At 36.2% G+C, this 16,090-nt stretch overlaps 3 protein-coding genes across 7 annotated transcripts; 1 reads left to right on the forward strand and 2 right to left on the reverse strand.

Annotated features, from left to right (window-relative positions):
• Positions 1–27: 27 nt before the first annotated feature.
• On the forward strand, positions 28–1,757 carry LAP5 (Chalcone and stilbene synthase family protein). The gene is made up of 2 exons (XM_022044688.2): positions 28–400; positions 503–1,757. Exons 1-2 carry the CDS (start codon positions 217–219, stop codon positions 1,498–1,500), a joined length of 1,182 nt encoding a protein of 393 aa, XP_021900380.1. The 5' UTR covers positions 28–216; the 3' UTR covers positions 1,501–1,757.
• A 262-nt stretch (positions 1,758–2,019) lies between these two features.
• Positions 2,020–5,192, reverse strand: LOC110816552 (uncharacterized). Its single transcript, XM_022044787.2, has 6 exons — positions 4,665–5,192; positions 3,803–4,002; positions 3,455–3,595; positions 3,161–3,241; positions 2,505–2,629; positions 2,020–2,411 (listed from the first exon to the last, which is right to left on the reverse strand). The coding sequence occupies exons 1-6, from the start codon at positions 4,885–4,887 to the stop codon at positions 2,363–2,365; spliced, it is 819 nt and encodes a 272-aa protein (XP_021900479.2). The 5' UTR covers positions 4,888–5,192; the 3' UTR covers positions 2,020–2,362.
• Positions 5,193–5,981: 789 nt separating this feature from the next.
• A/N-INVB (Plant neutral invertase family protein) lies at positions 5,982–11,090 on the reverse strand. Of its 5 annotated transcripts, XR_002540047.2 has the most exons (6): positions 10,735–11,090; positions 9,410–9,881; positions 8,645–9,076; positions 7,607–8,165; positions 6,770–7,148; positions 5,982–6,340 (listed from the first exon to the last, which is right to left on the reverse strand). XR_002540047.2 is itself a non-coding variant. In XM_022044781.2 (5 exons), exons 2-5 carry the CDS (start codon positions 9,845–9,847, stop codon positions 6,853–6,855), a joined length of 1,725 nt encoding a protein of 574 aa, XP_021900473.1. In that variant the 5' UTR covers positions 9,848–9,881; positions 10,735–11,090; the 3' UTR covers positions 6,560–6,852. The 5 variants fall into 5 exon arrangements, 4 of the variants coding, with proteins under 4 accessions (XP_021900473.1, XP_021900477.1, XP_021900475.1 ...); XM_022044781.2 differs by lacking the exon at positions 5,982–6,340 and having other exon boundaries at positions 6,560–7,148; XM_022044785.2 differs by lacking the exons at positions 5,982–6,340; positions 10,735–11,090 and adding an exon at positions 10,400–10,705 and having other exon boundaries at positions 6,560–7,148.
• Between the last annotated feature and the right edge of the window lie 5,000 nt (positions 11,091–16,090).

The raw sequence follows: 16,090 nt of genomic DNA on the forward strand, positions 1-16,090 counted from the left end.
GCTGCTTAACTAATCTCTCAACTTTCTAATTGAGAATGGCCACACTTAATGTGTCTCCTTTAATGAAATCACAAATTCTCTTGATCCTACTTTCTTAACTTGCAGAACTGAAGTTGTATATATGCAAACAGCTGTGCCCTTATCGCTTTGCTTCATTTCAATCCTCTTCTACTAGTCAATTTGGTCAAGTATCTTTTGAAGTTGAAAAGAGTTATAATGGGGAGCATAGATGTTGCCCAAGGAAGCTCATCAAAGAAGCCCAACCCTGGGAAAGCTACTATTCTGGCACTTGGCAAGGCCTTTCCTCACCAGCTTGTCATGCAGGAGTTCCTGGTTGATGGGTATTTCAAGAACACCAACTGTGATGATCCAGACCTCAAGCAGAAGCTCACCCGACTCTGTAACCTTATTTATTTTCTTTCCTACCCTTAAATTCTTTACATTTAGCGGCAATTCTTGTGAAACCATACCAATGTTCACTATTCTCAAACTTTTTCTACAGGCAAGACAACAACTGTGAAAACAAGATACGTGGTCATGTCAGATGATATTCTAAAGAAATATCCAGAGCTCGCCATTGAAGGTCTTCCGACTGTAAAGCAGCGGCTTGACATCTGCAATAATGCAGTAACAGAGATGGCCATTGAAGCCTCAAAAGCTTGTATTCAGAACTGGGGGAGACCAGAATCAGACATAACCCACTTAGTCTACGTCTCATCCAGCGAAGCCCGGCTGCCAGGGGGGGATCTTCACCTCGCAAAAGGCCTAGGACTCAGCCCGGAAACTCACCGCGTCTTACTCTACTTCATGGGCTGCTCCGGCGGCGTGGCAGGTCTTCGCGTGGCAAAAGATATCGCAGAGAACAACCCTGGAAGCAGAATCTTGTTAGCCACAACTGAAACCACCATTATTGGCTTCAAACCTCCGAGTGCCAACCGGCCATATGATCTCGTCGGTGTTGCACTCTTCGGTGATGGAGCCGGAGCCATGATAATTGGCTCGGACCCAGTTGCAGAAACTGAAAACCCTTTGTTCGAGCTTAACACGGCAATCCAGAACTTCTTGCCGGACACAGAAAAGACTATAGACGGGAGGCTGACAGAAGAAGGGATAAGCTTTAAACTCGCAAGAGAGCTTCCTCAGATAATTGAAGATAACATAGAAGGGTTCTGTGAGAAGTTGATGGGAGTTGTTGGATTCACTGAGAAGGATTACAATAAGATGTTCTGGGCAGTTCATCCCGGAGGTCCTGCAATCTTGAATCGGATTGAGAAGCGGCTTGAATTGTTGCCAGAGAAACTGAGCTCTAGCAGGCGAGCTCTGATGGATTATGGCAATGCTAGTAGTAATACAATTGTGTATGTGCTGGAGTACATGATAGAAGAGAGCAAGAAGATGAAGATGGAAGAAGACAAGGAAGGTGATGAGTGGGGATTGATATTAGCTTTTGGACCTGGAATTACATTTGAGGGAATTCTTGCAAGGAACCTGACAATCTGAGAATAATAATGGAGTCAAGTGGTCGAAAAGTTCGTTTCTTTGATTTCCCTTGATTAGTTAAAAAAAAAAAGGCCTGAAAAAATGTCAACTTTAAAACTTGATGGACTCCCCTGTCCCATTTGATGTCTTAAACCAATCCGAAAAATCCAAGGTTTTACAACAAGATCTTACATGTCCTATTTCTTTCTTCTGCAAAATTCACTAGGAAAATATCACCGCCATTATGCACCGCTCATATGGAAATTTCTCTTATTTAAGTGCTACAATGTCGCATAACATTTCTTAGTAATTTAGTAATTTTTGTATGATAATTATTTATGGTTGCAAAGTAATCAATTAACATTGTGTTACAAGATAATTTTAGAAAGCAGGAGAATGGATCTAGATAAAGGTTGCTTTTTGTGGATCCTACAGTTCTAACACATAAACATTGTGTAATTAACCTTTTTTTTTTTTTTTTGTTGTGTAACCTACGCATAAATGAAGAATGGAATTGATGTAGCTTCTGAAGACCTAACAAAAAGAAACATCAAATAGTATATACCTTCAACAATCCACAATAACTCCAGTGATTTAAGCATCGTTAACCATTCGTGATCTCTAATTTACTTGCAGAGCACATTGTAAGTCTACATAATTTAGGTAAGATAGCAAAAGATTACCAATGATGCTAAAAAGTTTATCCCAGCTATGAAAATCATATATATCCCACCTAAAGTTCTATGAATCCCCAATTTACAGACAACCAGAATGGCGTGGAATGCAAAAAAGGGAGCTTTAAGGGGCAACCAGCCACATCTTCAAATAAGTTAATTTTGATTGCTTTGAGGCTACATCAAACACAGCCCAAGAGATTGTTCAATTAGACCACTCCAGATGGAAGACGAAGTACTAGCTGTCCTCCAAAAACACTGCAGAGCAAACATCACATTTTATCGGAAAATGAATATCAAACTATTTTGACAAGTAACTCTGAAAAGAAATCATTAGTGGATTCAACCAACCTTTTGACGTAGTAGTAACAGAAATCTGCTAAGATGAAAGTTTGGACGATTTCTGAAATAAGGACCATAGAAGGCCATAATCCATAACCTAGTGCAACGAGCAAGTGCCCACGAGTATCTAGAACCTGTTAATAGCAAGACTCTATAGAATCAGTAACTACTCATGGTAAGATAAGCATCAACATAAGTTTGGACGATTTCTGAAATAAGGACCATAGAAGGCCATAATCCATAACCTAGTGCTACTAGCAAGTGCCACGAAGATCTAGAACCTGTTAATAGCAAGACTCTATGAAATCAGTTAGTCATGGTAGGATTGGAATCAACTAAAGTTCACAAGAAAATATTTTCTATTGGGAAATATTAGCCACCAAAAGAGTTTCACATGTGAATCACACGCCCTAGAACTAATCCTGTTCCTCAGAAGGTACTTAAAAAGATAATCGCTATCTTCTTCCACTACAAAATTACCATCCAAAAATTGTATGCTGAGAAAAAAAAAATAGTCCAGAGCAAACACTTATAAAGGTAACACTGCTCACTGTGAAATGTCATAGAAAAATAATTTTTAATACATAGGATAAAACAAAATATCATATCCAGATAATAAACCTACTTAAAACCAGCATTAGAAATAAATCCCAGCAAGATCAAACCTGTAGGACCCAGTGGGCACAGCTTAGGAACCTTGCAACTCCTAGTGCAAATACATAATGAGCTGTGAATGGTTCAACAATCTGGAAAGCCAAAAGAACAGATGAGTTATAGAGAAAAACAGAGTTGTTGGTTCAATTTAATAAATCTCATAAACATAAGTACATTCTGTTTCTTGAGTTATGATAATTTTCCATAGAATGGCTCGATTTATATCTCTCAAGAGACAGAAGTTGGTACTGACTGTATGAGCTATATCACATGATCATGAGCATATTCCATTTAAAACACTGTACCTTTGTGTTCTGCATGACCCGCAACTGAGGTAGAACTGAAACAGCTTCCAAATATACGCAGAATGCCCAGAAAATCCTGTTTAATAAATGATGCGATGTTGATGGATGAATAAATAAAGCTAATACAGCACATGGTATGACCTGCAAAAAAAATTTCATAACAAAGTTGTACTCTTTCGTAGGAACAAACACAGCTATTCTCACATAAAAATCCAGCTGAGTACTATAAAAGATTAGCATGCATGTGATTTCAACCCAATTTAAATGGCTAGAGAAGGTTGGCATGCACCCAGTTCACTGAAATCAAAGACAACTGAAATCATGGCATGCGAATGACAGACAACTTACCACATAATAAATAGCAAAATTGTCTTTATCTTCCATGTAACTAGACCTCAACTTGAAACGGATCATATAAATAACCCATAAAGTTGTAGCCAAAGTAGCCAGGTCAAGAACAGTGTGTATATCATATTCCATAACAAAGCTGCAGTACAGCCTAACAGCTAGAAACATAGCTGTTAGTTCCTGGGATTTGAGTGATAGTCCTGAAAATCATTCAAAACGGAATGAAAAGAAAGAATTCCGTTAGACAAAATTGAACTTAAGATCTACAATAACATACCCAATTGCCTTGTATCAAACAAAAAAAGGAAAAAAGGTTCGAAGATTTAGATTTAATTTTCTTCCCCAACCAACATTTTCCTAACCAATGAACCGCATGGAAGAAAAAGAAAAACATCATCCAAAAGAACAGACTGATGAAAACCGAGGGAAAATAAGCAAGCTTTGAAAAATAACTGGAAGCCAAACAATGCGATCTTGTTCTATTTAAAGTAACTTAAGGAGGGAAAAAGGTCAAAAGGCAACATTATTACATAAAAATTACCAATCGAATTAGACATAGAAGCCCTAACAAGTGTCAAACACAGACTTCAATTCACAAACCGAAACAGAAATAACAAGAACAATTAACCAATCAGTGAATACCACCTTCAATTTCTCAATAAACCCATAAGAATATAACAGCTAGGAAGAACATCTTGTAGAACATAAACCGCGTTTCACTTATTTGAAAAAAAAAAAAATAAGAAAAAAAAAACCACGACGACATAAAACGAAAACGCGGGAAGCTGTCAACTAAGGAATTAAAAAAAAAAAAAAAAAAAAAAAAAAAAAAAAAAACCCTAGAGAAATTACGACTTTTTACCAGCGCAAGTCTTCTCCTTCATGAGTTTGTAAATTAGCACGGAAATTCCAATCGAGTGAACAGCCTCAGCAGCAACAAAGAGATTGTCGTGATCGTGTACGATGAATCGAAGCAGCACGAGCGCCGCCATCCCGGCCACCACCGCTAAAAACGCCTTCACTTTCGGCGGCTGCTTCCTCACCCATGTCGATACGGCGTGGATCGATCTCTTCTGTGGCCTCATGTGCGCCCCCTGATAATCCTCTTTCCCGGGAAGACGACGGAGACTCGAATCGAATAAAAATTGAAAAGTGAGTGTGAGAATTTGTATATACGGGTGCGATTTGATTTGGTTGGGAACCGAGTGCGATCAGGAGATCTCTTTTGTTTATTAATAAAATTTCTTGTTCAAGAATTTAAGAAATTTATTTTTTACTTCACAAAAAATTTAATTAGAAAATATTATTATCCGGGTGGATACACACGAACCGACGCATTCGGATCTGAAGTATCGTTTGGTCTGGTGAGGTGACCTACTTCGCTAAAACTTGGAACTTTAGACTTGCAGTATCTCCTTATTCTTTTAATTTTAATTATAAGTTCTATTTTTGAATATTTATTTTCCCAAATAAGTTAGATTATAAAAATAATAATTATGTCTTTAATTTATAATTTTTAAAATAATCATTCAATTATATCTATTTAAATTAATAATTTTTTAGCATCACGAACGATATAATCACCATGCTTATTTTTCTCTAATTTGATTGAAGACAGATTATTTATGCCCAAATTGAAAATTCATATAAATTATTGCAGTATAACTTTAATATAAATAAATTTTGAACTTACGTAGAAATATATACATTTACTTATTAACAAATTCATATGGCTTTAACTTTTAATTAAATTAATTAATTTTTTGTATTATAATTATTAAAATAATAATTCAATATAAGATTATTAACGCGCTCTCATTTGCACATATTTGTCAGCGAGCGACACTAGTCAAATACATCACCACCAACTTGTACAATGGGTTCGGGGGATAGCCCCTTTGTTTGGGTTGGCTGATTACCTCCTGACTATAACGTTAATTTAATGGTTGACTCCATCAGTTTATAAATTTGTATATAAATAAGAAAACATAAATAAACTAATGATTATTTCAAGATACGTAACTAATAATAATGATCAATATTAAAAAATAAACATAAGGTTCCGTGTTTCATCATTATAAATAAATTATTAAAAAAAAAAACAATCAGATTATATTACTCAAATTGGTTAATTTTAAAGAATTTATAATTATTAATATATTTATGAAATGAAAATAAATATATATATACACACAGGACATGGCTTGGAAATACAACATACACACTTTTGAATTATAATACAAAAACTGTTAGCCACTAAAAATAAAAGTAATAATCGATTAATAAAAGGAGGCAACTATGTCCCAGAGAGTATTTGAAATCCGTGATACGACCACTCAATGACTTGTCCCTCTGCCTTCGGTATGTATAGAGAATAACTCCGCACTCGTGAACAAAGCAAATCAAACCTCTTCTGACTGTGCGGTTGGTTCGACCCATCAAGTCAATGTCTACAAAAAGTTAGCAGCCAACCCCTGAAGGAAGCAGCTTGTTTCCACCGAAGCAGTCTTCGTTTGGACTTGATTTCCTCTTCAATACCTATATACATTTTTTTTTTTTTTGTTTTAAGGGATTGTATTCCTATACGCAGCATATTATATGCACAAAAATAAAAGACAGGCTTGTACTTTAAATCTAAATCAATTTCATGTCAAATTCAAATAATGTGTTTTTATTATTTTTTATAAATAAAAACATAATAATTAATCAAAATTTAAAAACTTGAATAAGAATATAATAAGTTTCAACCAACGGCAGTATAGAAAGTGTTTGGCCATAACTAGCCAAACAAATGCCACATCGGGTGGGTAAATTTGATTGCAGAAGTTCAACATAAAATTGCGTTACATGTATGTAATGTAAAGAAAGAATTGGCATATAGCATTTACGAACCAATTAACTACGAAAATTCATGATTTACAACTACATTACCAAAGACCTCAAAGAGGTATTTTGCTTTTAAGGTACCTTTGTTTCGTGATTAGCTCTGAACTGGTCAGTTGGTTGAAATCAGAAAATGATAGTAAACAACACCATCCTAATGAATTTCATCAAAAAGTCCATGAATTTGATCTTTTCATGAGGGGTTTCATTTGTTTGTCTTCCTCAAGTGCCACCATGCCTAAATGAGATGGATCTTCCAACATCATCTTTGCTACCAAGTAACCAGCAACTGACCATGTCTGGAACTTTCGAGCCTGCTTCCCAATGTATCGGCCAACCTTACCATCATAATATTCAGGCCAGTTGTCCTTCAGCAGCCTGGTTTCGGCTAGTTCAATAGCATTTCTTGCTATTTGTGGGCGTCCGGTTTTGATGCATGCAGCCGTTAGAAGCCAAAGTAGAACTGTAATTGTAATAGCCAGAACGAAGCTCAGACAAATCATCTAAAGCACAAAAGTTAAAGGCAAATGACTATGATGCCTGAAACTGTCCCATCATTAATTGTTTCTTGTATTTTAATACAGTTCAATAGATTATAACCTTGAAGAGAGTCGGATTATTAGTTTGGAGGGAGAGACCAAACAAGTCAATAAATATGTTTGCATACAACAGTTTTGAACAGCTAAATTTCACAAGAGAAAGCAGTACATTTTCCATATTGTTTTTGAAAGAAAAGGAGTTTCCATCAAATGGCTGAGTGGTCAACTGGTTTAAGTTATATATGTTTCTTAGACCAGAGCAAGGAAAAATAGAAGACTGCTACATTTTTTCTAACAAAAATGCACAATAACTTATAACAACGATATTTTGGAAAAAAATAAAAAAAAAAACAAGGAACAGACTTATGAGAAGGATGAATACCTGGCCAAGATCCCCCATTGTGGTAACTCCATCTTGTATTTTTAGGATCACACCCTGTTACAATCCGCCATTCATGGCTCTCTATTGCTGGATAACAAACTTTTAGTGGCATTTCTCCAACTAATTCCTCCCAACGTGATTCTATAAGATCCATAATTGCAGTAGATTGTTCAGGAGTTGCTAGGGATGACAAAATTGCAATGCAGTTACCCAAACAGAACCAACGGAAATCCATTCTTGCAGGGCTAACATTACCAATAAAGTAGCCACCACGAAGTGGCATAAAGTCAAAAACCCATTCCGGAAGAGAATCTGGAATTACATTAAACTTATTGACTGCCGTGTGTGAGTACTCTTCTGTCTTATATCTGTATATATCATTGAGCTGCTTCAGATCAAGCCAAAAGTAACTTCTAATGTGATAGCTTAGTGCATGTAGGCGCTTAGAAATTCGTTCTATGAACTCCTTCCCCTCATTATCTTGCTTTAGGAGAAGCAAAGCACATCTCAAAGCCATAAAGAAGAGTGCTTGTATTTCAATAGGATGCCCATAAACACCCTGAAAACGTGGAAGACATAAATAGTGGAGGAATAAATCTGAATGAAAAGATAAGAACAATAATATAAACCAAGAGGGCAGTTAAAATCACATTGTCGATAATGCTAATTAAGAAAATAAATAACTGGTACTGTATCATTGTCATTCAGGATGAACCTTATGGTAGTAATAATTGTTTCCCATTTAATAAATTGAGCAATAACAGCAAGTAATTGTTTGTCACATATGTCTGACAATAATATGCAGTCTTCCCTGTCTCTTATGTGCAACTAGCAATGGTATAACTTCTTGACAGTTTACTGACACTATTCATATATATCCGATACTGCAAATGCAATTAAGCAAAGTACAATTTTTCTCCATGTATAATTTTCTAGCTCGAGGACACAACTATGCCCCACTTTAAAATTTTGCATGTCATGTGCCAAATATGTAGCTCAGGTTATTTACTTTTTAAAAGATGAGAATGAAGAACTCACCATTCTACGATCAATCATGCAGCACCCATCAGCACAAAGAAGAGTAGGAAATGTGTCAAACCCCTCTGACAGGCATAAACTCAGTATTAGGCGCATGCCCTTCTGGCATTCAGGCATTTCAGCCAGAGAAGAGTCTCCTGTAGACCTTGTGTATGCCCGAAGTAATATAATCCACCAAAATCCAGAATCCACAGGGGCAACTCTTCCTATTGCACTTTCTCCAAAATCAGCAATTAAAGTTTCATAGTTCCTGACAGGATCATGAAGAACCTTGAAACTAGCTGGCATGACCCCCTCGCCAAGCTGAAATCTATCTATCTTTTTCTCCCATGATTGAAGGCGAAGAGTCTTCAAAATGAAGTTTTTTACTATTTCAGGTTCCCCATTCATCAAAAAGGCCAATGCACTAGGAACAAAGTCTCTCACAAACACCTACAGAGGCAAATAAAGTTAAATGTAATAACCTTATAGAGAACATGACTCAGGGCAGGGCCAGTTGTAGCTAGAAGCAATCAAAGACATCTGAAATCCAAAGCCAATAAAACAACCACAAAAATAGAGGAATCATGCATAACAGAGCAGAAACTAGCAGGTTTTGCTTTTTGTTGAACAAGCTTAACTGACAGATTATTTTAACTTTTTACTGCAACATCAACACCAACACCGTACACCAAGCCCAGAGACGAAACTTACTGAGTGGCAATAACAAAATAAAATAAACTTATACATAGCGGACTGAAAAATTATTAAGTTTAGGCTCTTCACCTGATCATAGTTAAGTTCTTCTTCTGAATTGTCTAGTGCAGCAATTGTCCCAACTGGTTGGCCTCTAAAGTATACCAAGGAGCGCCTCAAAGCATCCCAGGCTTCAGCCACCGTTGGATGTGGCTCAAACACATTCACATGTGACCTTGGAGTATTAAATCCAGACTTTCGACCAGCAATTGGTGAATGGACATAATCAATATGGTCGATAATTCTTGAAAAGGCATCAGAGTTTCTGCAAGACAGATGTGGTGACAAGCCAATAGATAACTCATTAAGCGACCTTTCATCACATGATCTCTGCCTATCTATATTCAGAGGCCTTGGCTTGTCCAGTAACTTTGAGAAATCACATTCTTCAATGTCGTCCGCAGTGCGGACATTATCACCGTTCTTCGTATTTCCTTTGAGATTTACATCCACATGCAGTTGTGCCATGTTTTAGAATCCCAACTATGACAGTTTCCAAAATCTGCACTCCAACAATCCGAGTCTAATTATATATCATGTAAAAGCAGAAGCTAATAGTCAAAAATTACTAACTTCATAAGCTAAAAATTAATGCTAGTAAACAACCAATTAATGCAGGATACGTGCTTAGACTACTCTTCAGAAGCCACCACGAGATAATGCAGGTTTATTATCTCCTCTGTCAAGATCCTAGATACGAACCCTAACAACTGATAACCGGATTGAGGAAGAGAGAGTTGGAATTAACTGAAAACAGGGGAAGAAGAAGCCGAAGAAAATTTTGGAGGAAACAAACTGACTATATGAACTTCGATTAAATTCAGAGTAAGGATCAAAATCCATAGACAGACGTAATATAAGCTACCTCAAGAAACCATTAACGTCGAGTTCTTGCTCCCCGAATTACAACGGAAATGAAAGAAATAAGATAACAAATGCACAACGAACTTCAGCCATCGAGAATCTCCAACAGTATAATTAGTTAATGAATAAGAGAAACGCAAAAAAAAAAAACGGCACCGTTTGCTCCCTACTGAAACGACACCGTACAAGACCCCTTCAAGTCCTGAGACGCCATAAACAATGGGGAAGATGTGAAGAAGAAGAAGAATCTACGATATAGAAATAGTGCTTCAAGATCCAAAGAAATGAAACTAGAAATAAGAAAAACATAGTCCATTTACAATGCCTCAATGCCAAGCACGTTCAAATCACAGCTAGAAATTCAAATCAGAAAAAGAAACGATTCATAACCCATCAACGAACTTAAACAATCGATCAGACGAAGCCAGGAAAGACAAAGAAAAACAAACAAACGAACAAACAAATTAACGACTACCCACTTAATCCCCTACCTATATGGAACCGGACCCAGAGGAGAAACGCATGAAGATGGGAGCTGGAAAGGTAGAGAGTGACGGGGAAATGAAACACCAAAAGGTAGTTTTTATGAGTGGGACTTGTGCATGCATCGTACGGATAGCAGAGGATGGTGGGGTCCACGTGGATGCTGATGATTGACTGTCACCTGTTGGTTGTGTATGTGACTGTGGGATCTTGCTTGCATGATTGGAAAGTGGCGAGGTAGGGACTGGAGCCAAGGTGTGGGGGGGAGGAGGAGGAAGAAGAGGGAGGAGAACAATAATGGTGCAAGTTGGGGAGACGGAGGGATCTTTGCAGAGAAAGAGATGTTTGTTTGTGCACGTGTACGGTCAGTGTGTCCGTAGATGAGAGGCAGGTGCTTTCTTTTTTGGCATGTTGAAAGTTTTAACAGAAGATTTTCTCCCCTCTAATCATTTTATTTTAGCCATAAATTAAGAATAGGCACATCGTTAATATTCATAAAAGGAAGTTCATTATGTTTATCTCTTATATTATTTTATTCAATAAAAATATTAAATAACATATATTAATCACCTAATAATTTTTTACAATATAGTTAGAATATTATAATATTTTAGCAATGAAGTAACATAAATAAAAAATTATTATTATTATATAATATTTTTTTATATATAATATCCTTTTAAATAAAAAAAAAAATAGGAATATACATCTCAAAACATACACATTTCTTTAGAAAGAATTCGTATTAGCATTTATTATAATTTTTTGTTCAATTAAATCATATTATTAATATCATATTTAATATCGTTTAATTAATGTCTACACGACGGATAACTTAATAATTGATAAATTATATTTTTAAACATAATTAGTGTATGTAATACATGATTAGCACCTTAATTATTTTTAAAAACAGTGTCAATATAGTTGCCACATAAGTGCTACACTGACAATATTATCCTCATTTAATTTTTTCATCTTTTTCCTATTTCTTTTACATTTCATGCACAACATTTCTTTGCTCCTCTATAGTCACTTTTGAAAATATAATATTTATATTGTTATAACTTTTATTATATTTATATTTATTAAATATATTATTAATGATGAGGTTAATTTATACAAAATTTAAAAATACAAATTTTATTTAGACTAAAATTTATTATGTAAACCAATATGATTTTTTGAAAAAGTATATTTCATTTTAATATTCTATAAAAATTAAATTGTATCAAAGTTTTTTAATATGTCTAATGTTATCAAATAAAAATTATTTCAATTGTTATGTTTAAATTTATTAAAATTATAAAATAAATGTCATCTTTATTAATATTATAGTCTACTTTTATCATGTAACAATAAGAAACAGTGATAATAAAAATATAATGGAATAAGAAATAAAGAATTTAGGTAAACATATTTAATTTATTTACAATTATTATTATTATTAATTATTTTTTTGATTTAATCTTTTTATATAAAAAAAACCTTCATTTATTATAATTTGATAATATACAGTAGCAATACATTGATGAATCAATTAGATTATCTTAAAAGTAAACCTTAAATTTTTAATTGTTTTATTGATTAATGACCATTCAATTCGATTGAAAGTTTTCTTTATATCACACTTGACTGCGATATATCCTCTATGACCTTTTTTCTTTTTCATGGAATGTGGTATTTTTTAAAGCTATAATGATATTTGATTGAATGCTCATTATCGTAAAAAAAAAAAAAAAAAAAAAAAAAAAAAACATGTAATGACCCCGGAAATCTAAAAGAAAATATATAATAACTTAAGTGTGAAAACAAAATAAAAGGTTAAAGTTTACATTCCTTACACAATAACTTAAAAGTACTGAATAATATTATGGAATTAATTATTTGAAAAAAAATACGAAAAATAAGGAAACAAATGGAAAATATAAAATATATAGCATCTACTCGCAATCTTCTTACGGATCCGGCTCTGGAACCTAGTTCTCTTAATTTGAAATGATTAAATAAAGGATAAGCTACACTAGTCCAGTAAGGATATCACACTATATTACTGGCACAGAAATAAAGATTGGTATAAAATCAAAAAGTACTAATGGAGCATTAAATTTAGTAAATTCATTTATCAATCATAAAATAATTTCTCATTCACTTACCATAGTGGAATTTATAAAAATAACCTATAAAAATAATAATATCATACAGATCATACTTTCATGAACAATCAGCAACATAGAACATATTATAAATTCATATCCATTAACAATAAACCAAACCATAACTATTTCTCTTTTCACCAGCTTACTAGTATCCATAGGGGTTCATAAGAATGTTCCTGTTACACGTGAACTTTTTTCTTTAACAATCTCAATTACATGGCCGTTCCCATGCCCCGTCCGGTATGAGTGTCAAATCATTAAACCTCAATACCCCGTCTGGTATGAGCGTGAAACAGGTCGTTCCCATATCTCGTCCGGTATGAGACAGCATTCACGGTAGGGTTTCCTATATACCCGGTCCGTCCATCATCTCCAGGATATCCAGTAAGGCTGTTGTTTTATTTATTCATTTAAATCACACAATTTCCTTACCATTTAACATTCTCTTTTTCTCGATTCAGCAGTAAACACATCAATTAAACATACATGCGTTCAAAGCCATAAAATAAATTAGATACCATCATGCATATAAACTGTAAAATCAATCAACAAACAGTAGTAGATAATTTTCGGTTCCAGCTCCATTAACAACCCGTAATTAATTATGCATGTCTACTAGAGGGTTGGAGTGAAACGGTGCCGTTTGGAGAAGGGGATGGAGATATGGCGTCGTTTAGAGAAGAGGAGGAGGAAACGACGTCGTTTAGTGATAATGAAGAGGAGGAAACGATGTCGTTTGGAGAAGAGGGAGTGAACGGTTGGGATGAGGCGGGATAGACGGATAGGATGGGATACAGGTGGGGTATAAATAGGAGATGGGAAGGAAAAAAAAAAGAAAAAAAGGGAGGGAAAGAAAAAAAAAGAGGAAAAAAAAAGAAAACAAATAAGAGAGAGAACGGAGAGGAAAAAGAAAAAGAAAAGAGAAAATAGAGAAAAGAGAGAGCGGGGAGGGAAAAGAAGGTTCGAGAAAAGAGAAAGAGGAGCCGGAGCGAAGAGGAACGAGAAGGGAGAGAGAAAAAAAAAAGAGGACGGTGATGGTGCGATCAGCGGGATGAAGAAAGATGGAAATGAGAGGTACAGTAAAATTTTGAGTTCTTGTATAGGTGTGGAGTGATTTCGAATCTGTGATCTTAAGTTGAGAAAACTAGGTTCCCTTTAGTATGTAGAGCAATAGACTACGAGGTAGAGACAAGCGGTTGTGAATGGCAGGTAGAATCGTGGAGGTGCTCACGGAGAAGGCCGCGGGAAGAGATAGAATGAAGACGTTGGAGAGTGGGAGAGATCCGTGAGAGAGTGTGGTTATTTTGTGTAACATGAGTGTGAGTACATGATGAAGGTCGCGGGAGGAAAGAGAAGGAAGAAGGAAATTTGTGAGTGTTCTGTGAGAGAGATGAGAGTTGTGATTGTGAGTATGTGATTGGAGAGTGGGAGAGATCAGTGAGAGAGTGTGGTTATTTTGTGTAACATGAGTGTGAGTACATGGTGAAGGCCGCAGGAAGAGAGAGTGAACGAGGAGGTCGGTGAGTGAGTGAGATCCATGAGGGCGAGGTGACATGGTGTGTGTGCGAGCGGGGTGCACGGAGGAGGCCGCGGGAGGAGAGAGAAGAAAGAAGGAAGTTGGTGAGTGTTATGTGAGAGAGATGAGAGTTGTGATTATGAGTGTGTGAGTGGTGATATTTTGAATAGGCCGTGGGAGGTAGAAGAAGAATGAAAGCAGTGTGTGAGTTCTGTGAGAGAGATGAAAGTTCATGATTGTGCAGGGGGTCCTTAGAGTGGACTGTGGAAGGAGGGAGAATGATGAGTTCAGTGTGTGGGAAGAGATTCGGGTAAGAGAAGAAGTGTGGTATGACCGTAGGGAGAGGTAGATATAGACGGAAAGGATAGTATATATGCTGGAAATTTAAGAAAGGAAAAGAGAGGCCAATAAGGCGTGGTTTAAGGTATCGGGATAAGGGTGTGTTAGTAGTTGTGTGGTGTGAGGGTGTAGGTTGTATATAAGTTGGTATAGCTGCTGTAAATGTAATGGTTGGCGAGGGAACATTACCGGCGTGTGTGTGAAATGTTAGTGTGTGTTCTAGGGAGAGATGTGTGTTGGGCTGGTATACCGAGTAAAGAAATAGGAGAGCCTCAAGATAACATGGTGGAGTGAGTACAGGATGATAGGGTCCTTGAGTTGGTAGCATTGGGGGACGCCGATATTGGTGGTCGCTACCTAGAAAAAGTAAGTTGATTGTCGAATGTGGTAATGGTCGGGAGACTCCGACGGGAAGGGGTTTGGTCGCTGATATTGGTGACGAAAAAGAATGGTATTTGGGTGTGTGCGTGGCCTATTAGAGGTCGAGGAATAGGCGATTTATTGGTGGTCGCTGATACTGGTGACGGGTGAAAATAGAATTTGTGTGTTTGTGTGGCCTATTAGGGGTCGAGAGATAGGCAGTTTTTTGGTGGTCGCCGATACTAGTGACGGGTGGGAATGGTATCTGTGTGTGTGTGTGGCCTATTAGGGGTCGAGAGATAGGCGGTTTATTGGTGATCGTCAATACTGGTGACGAGTGAGAGTATTTGTACAGTTAGGGGACGTCGAGGGGTGGTCACAATTAACATGCATAATTTTTTAAATTACCAAGGGTAGGTATTAGGTTGAGTAGGTGGAGTACATATAGGACCCCTGAGTTCCTTATTGTTGTATATGATACTTGTAACTTAATTTTTACTGTACTGAATTGTATATACTAACTCCTTATTATTTACAGATGGAGTAGGGATGAAGTCGGGATCGGAGTTGCTGATTTTCGACCCTAGCAGATAGAGGAACAGGGCAATAATATTTTCATTATTTGGCATGATTGAGTGTGTAATAACTAGTAGTAGTGTAGATAGTGTGTCTGCTGGGAGTCTGTGAAACTATCATTCACTGTGATATTACATATAGGGTTGCAGGTTTATTGTGATTTTAAGTAATAGATTGCGATAAGGTTTCTATGTTTGTGGTGGATTTAGAATGACACTTTCATGTGTAGTCGCATAATTGTCTTAGACTACGCCCTTAAGAGAACAAAAAAAAAATGGTGGTTCCTTGAATTTTTTCTTCGGGAACTGAAACGCGCTTATAGTACATACAAATGTTCCACATAAACCCAAAATCAGTCCTAGGGCCCACTTGACTAATTTCAAAAATCTAGCACGGCAGCTTCACCGTGCTACG

This window comes from Carica papaya, chromosome 6 (genome assembly GCF_054855325.1).
Source record: "Carica papaya isolate Zhongbai chromosome 6, ASM5485532v1, whole genome shotgun sequence".
NCBI classification, from domain to species: domain Eukaryota; kingdom Viridiplantae; phylum Streptophyta; class Magnoliopsida; order Brassicales; family Caricaceae; genus Carica; species Carica papaya.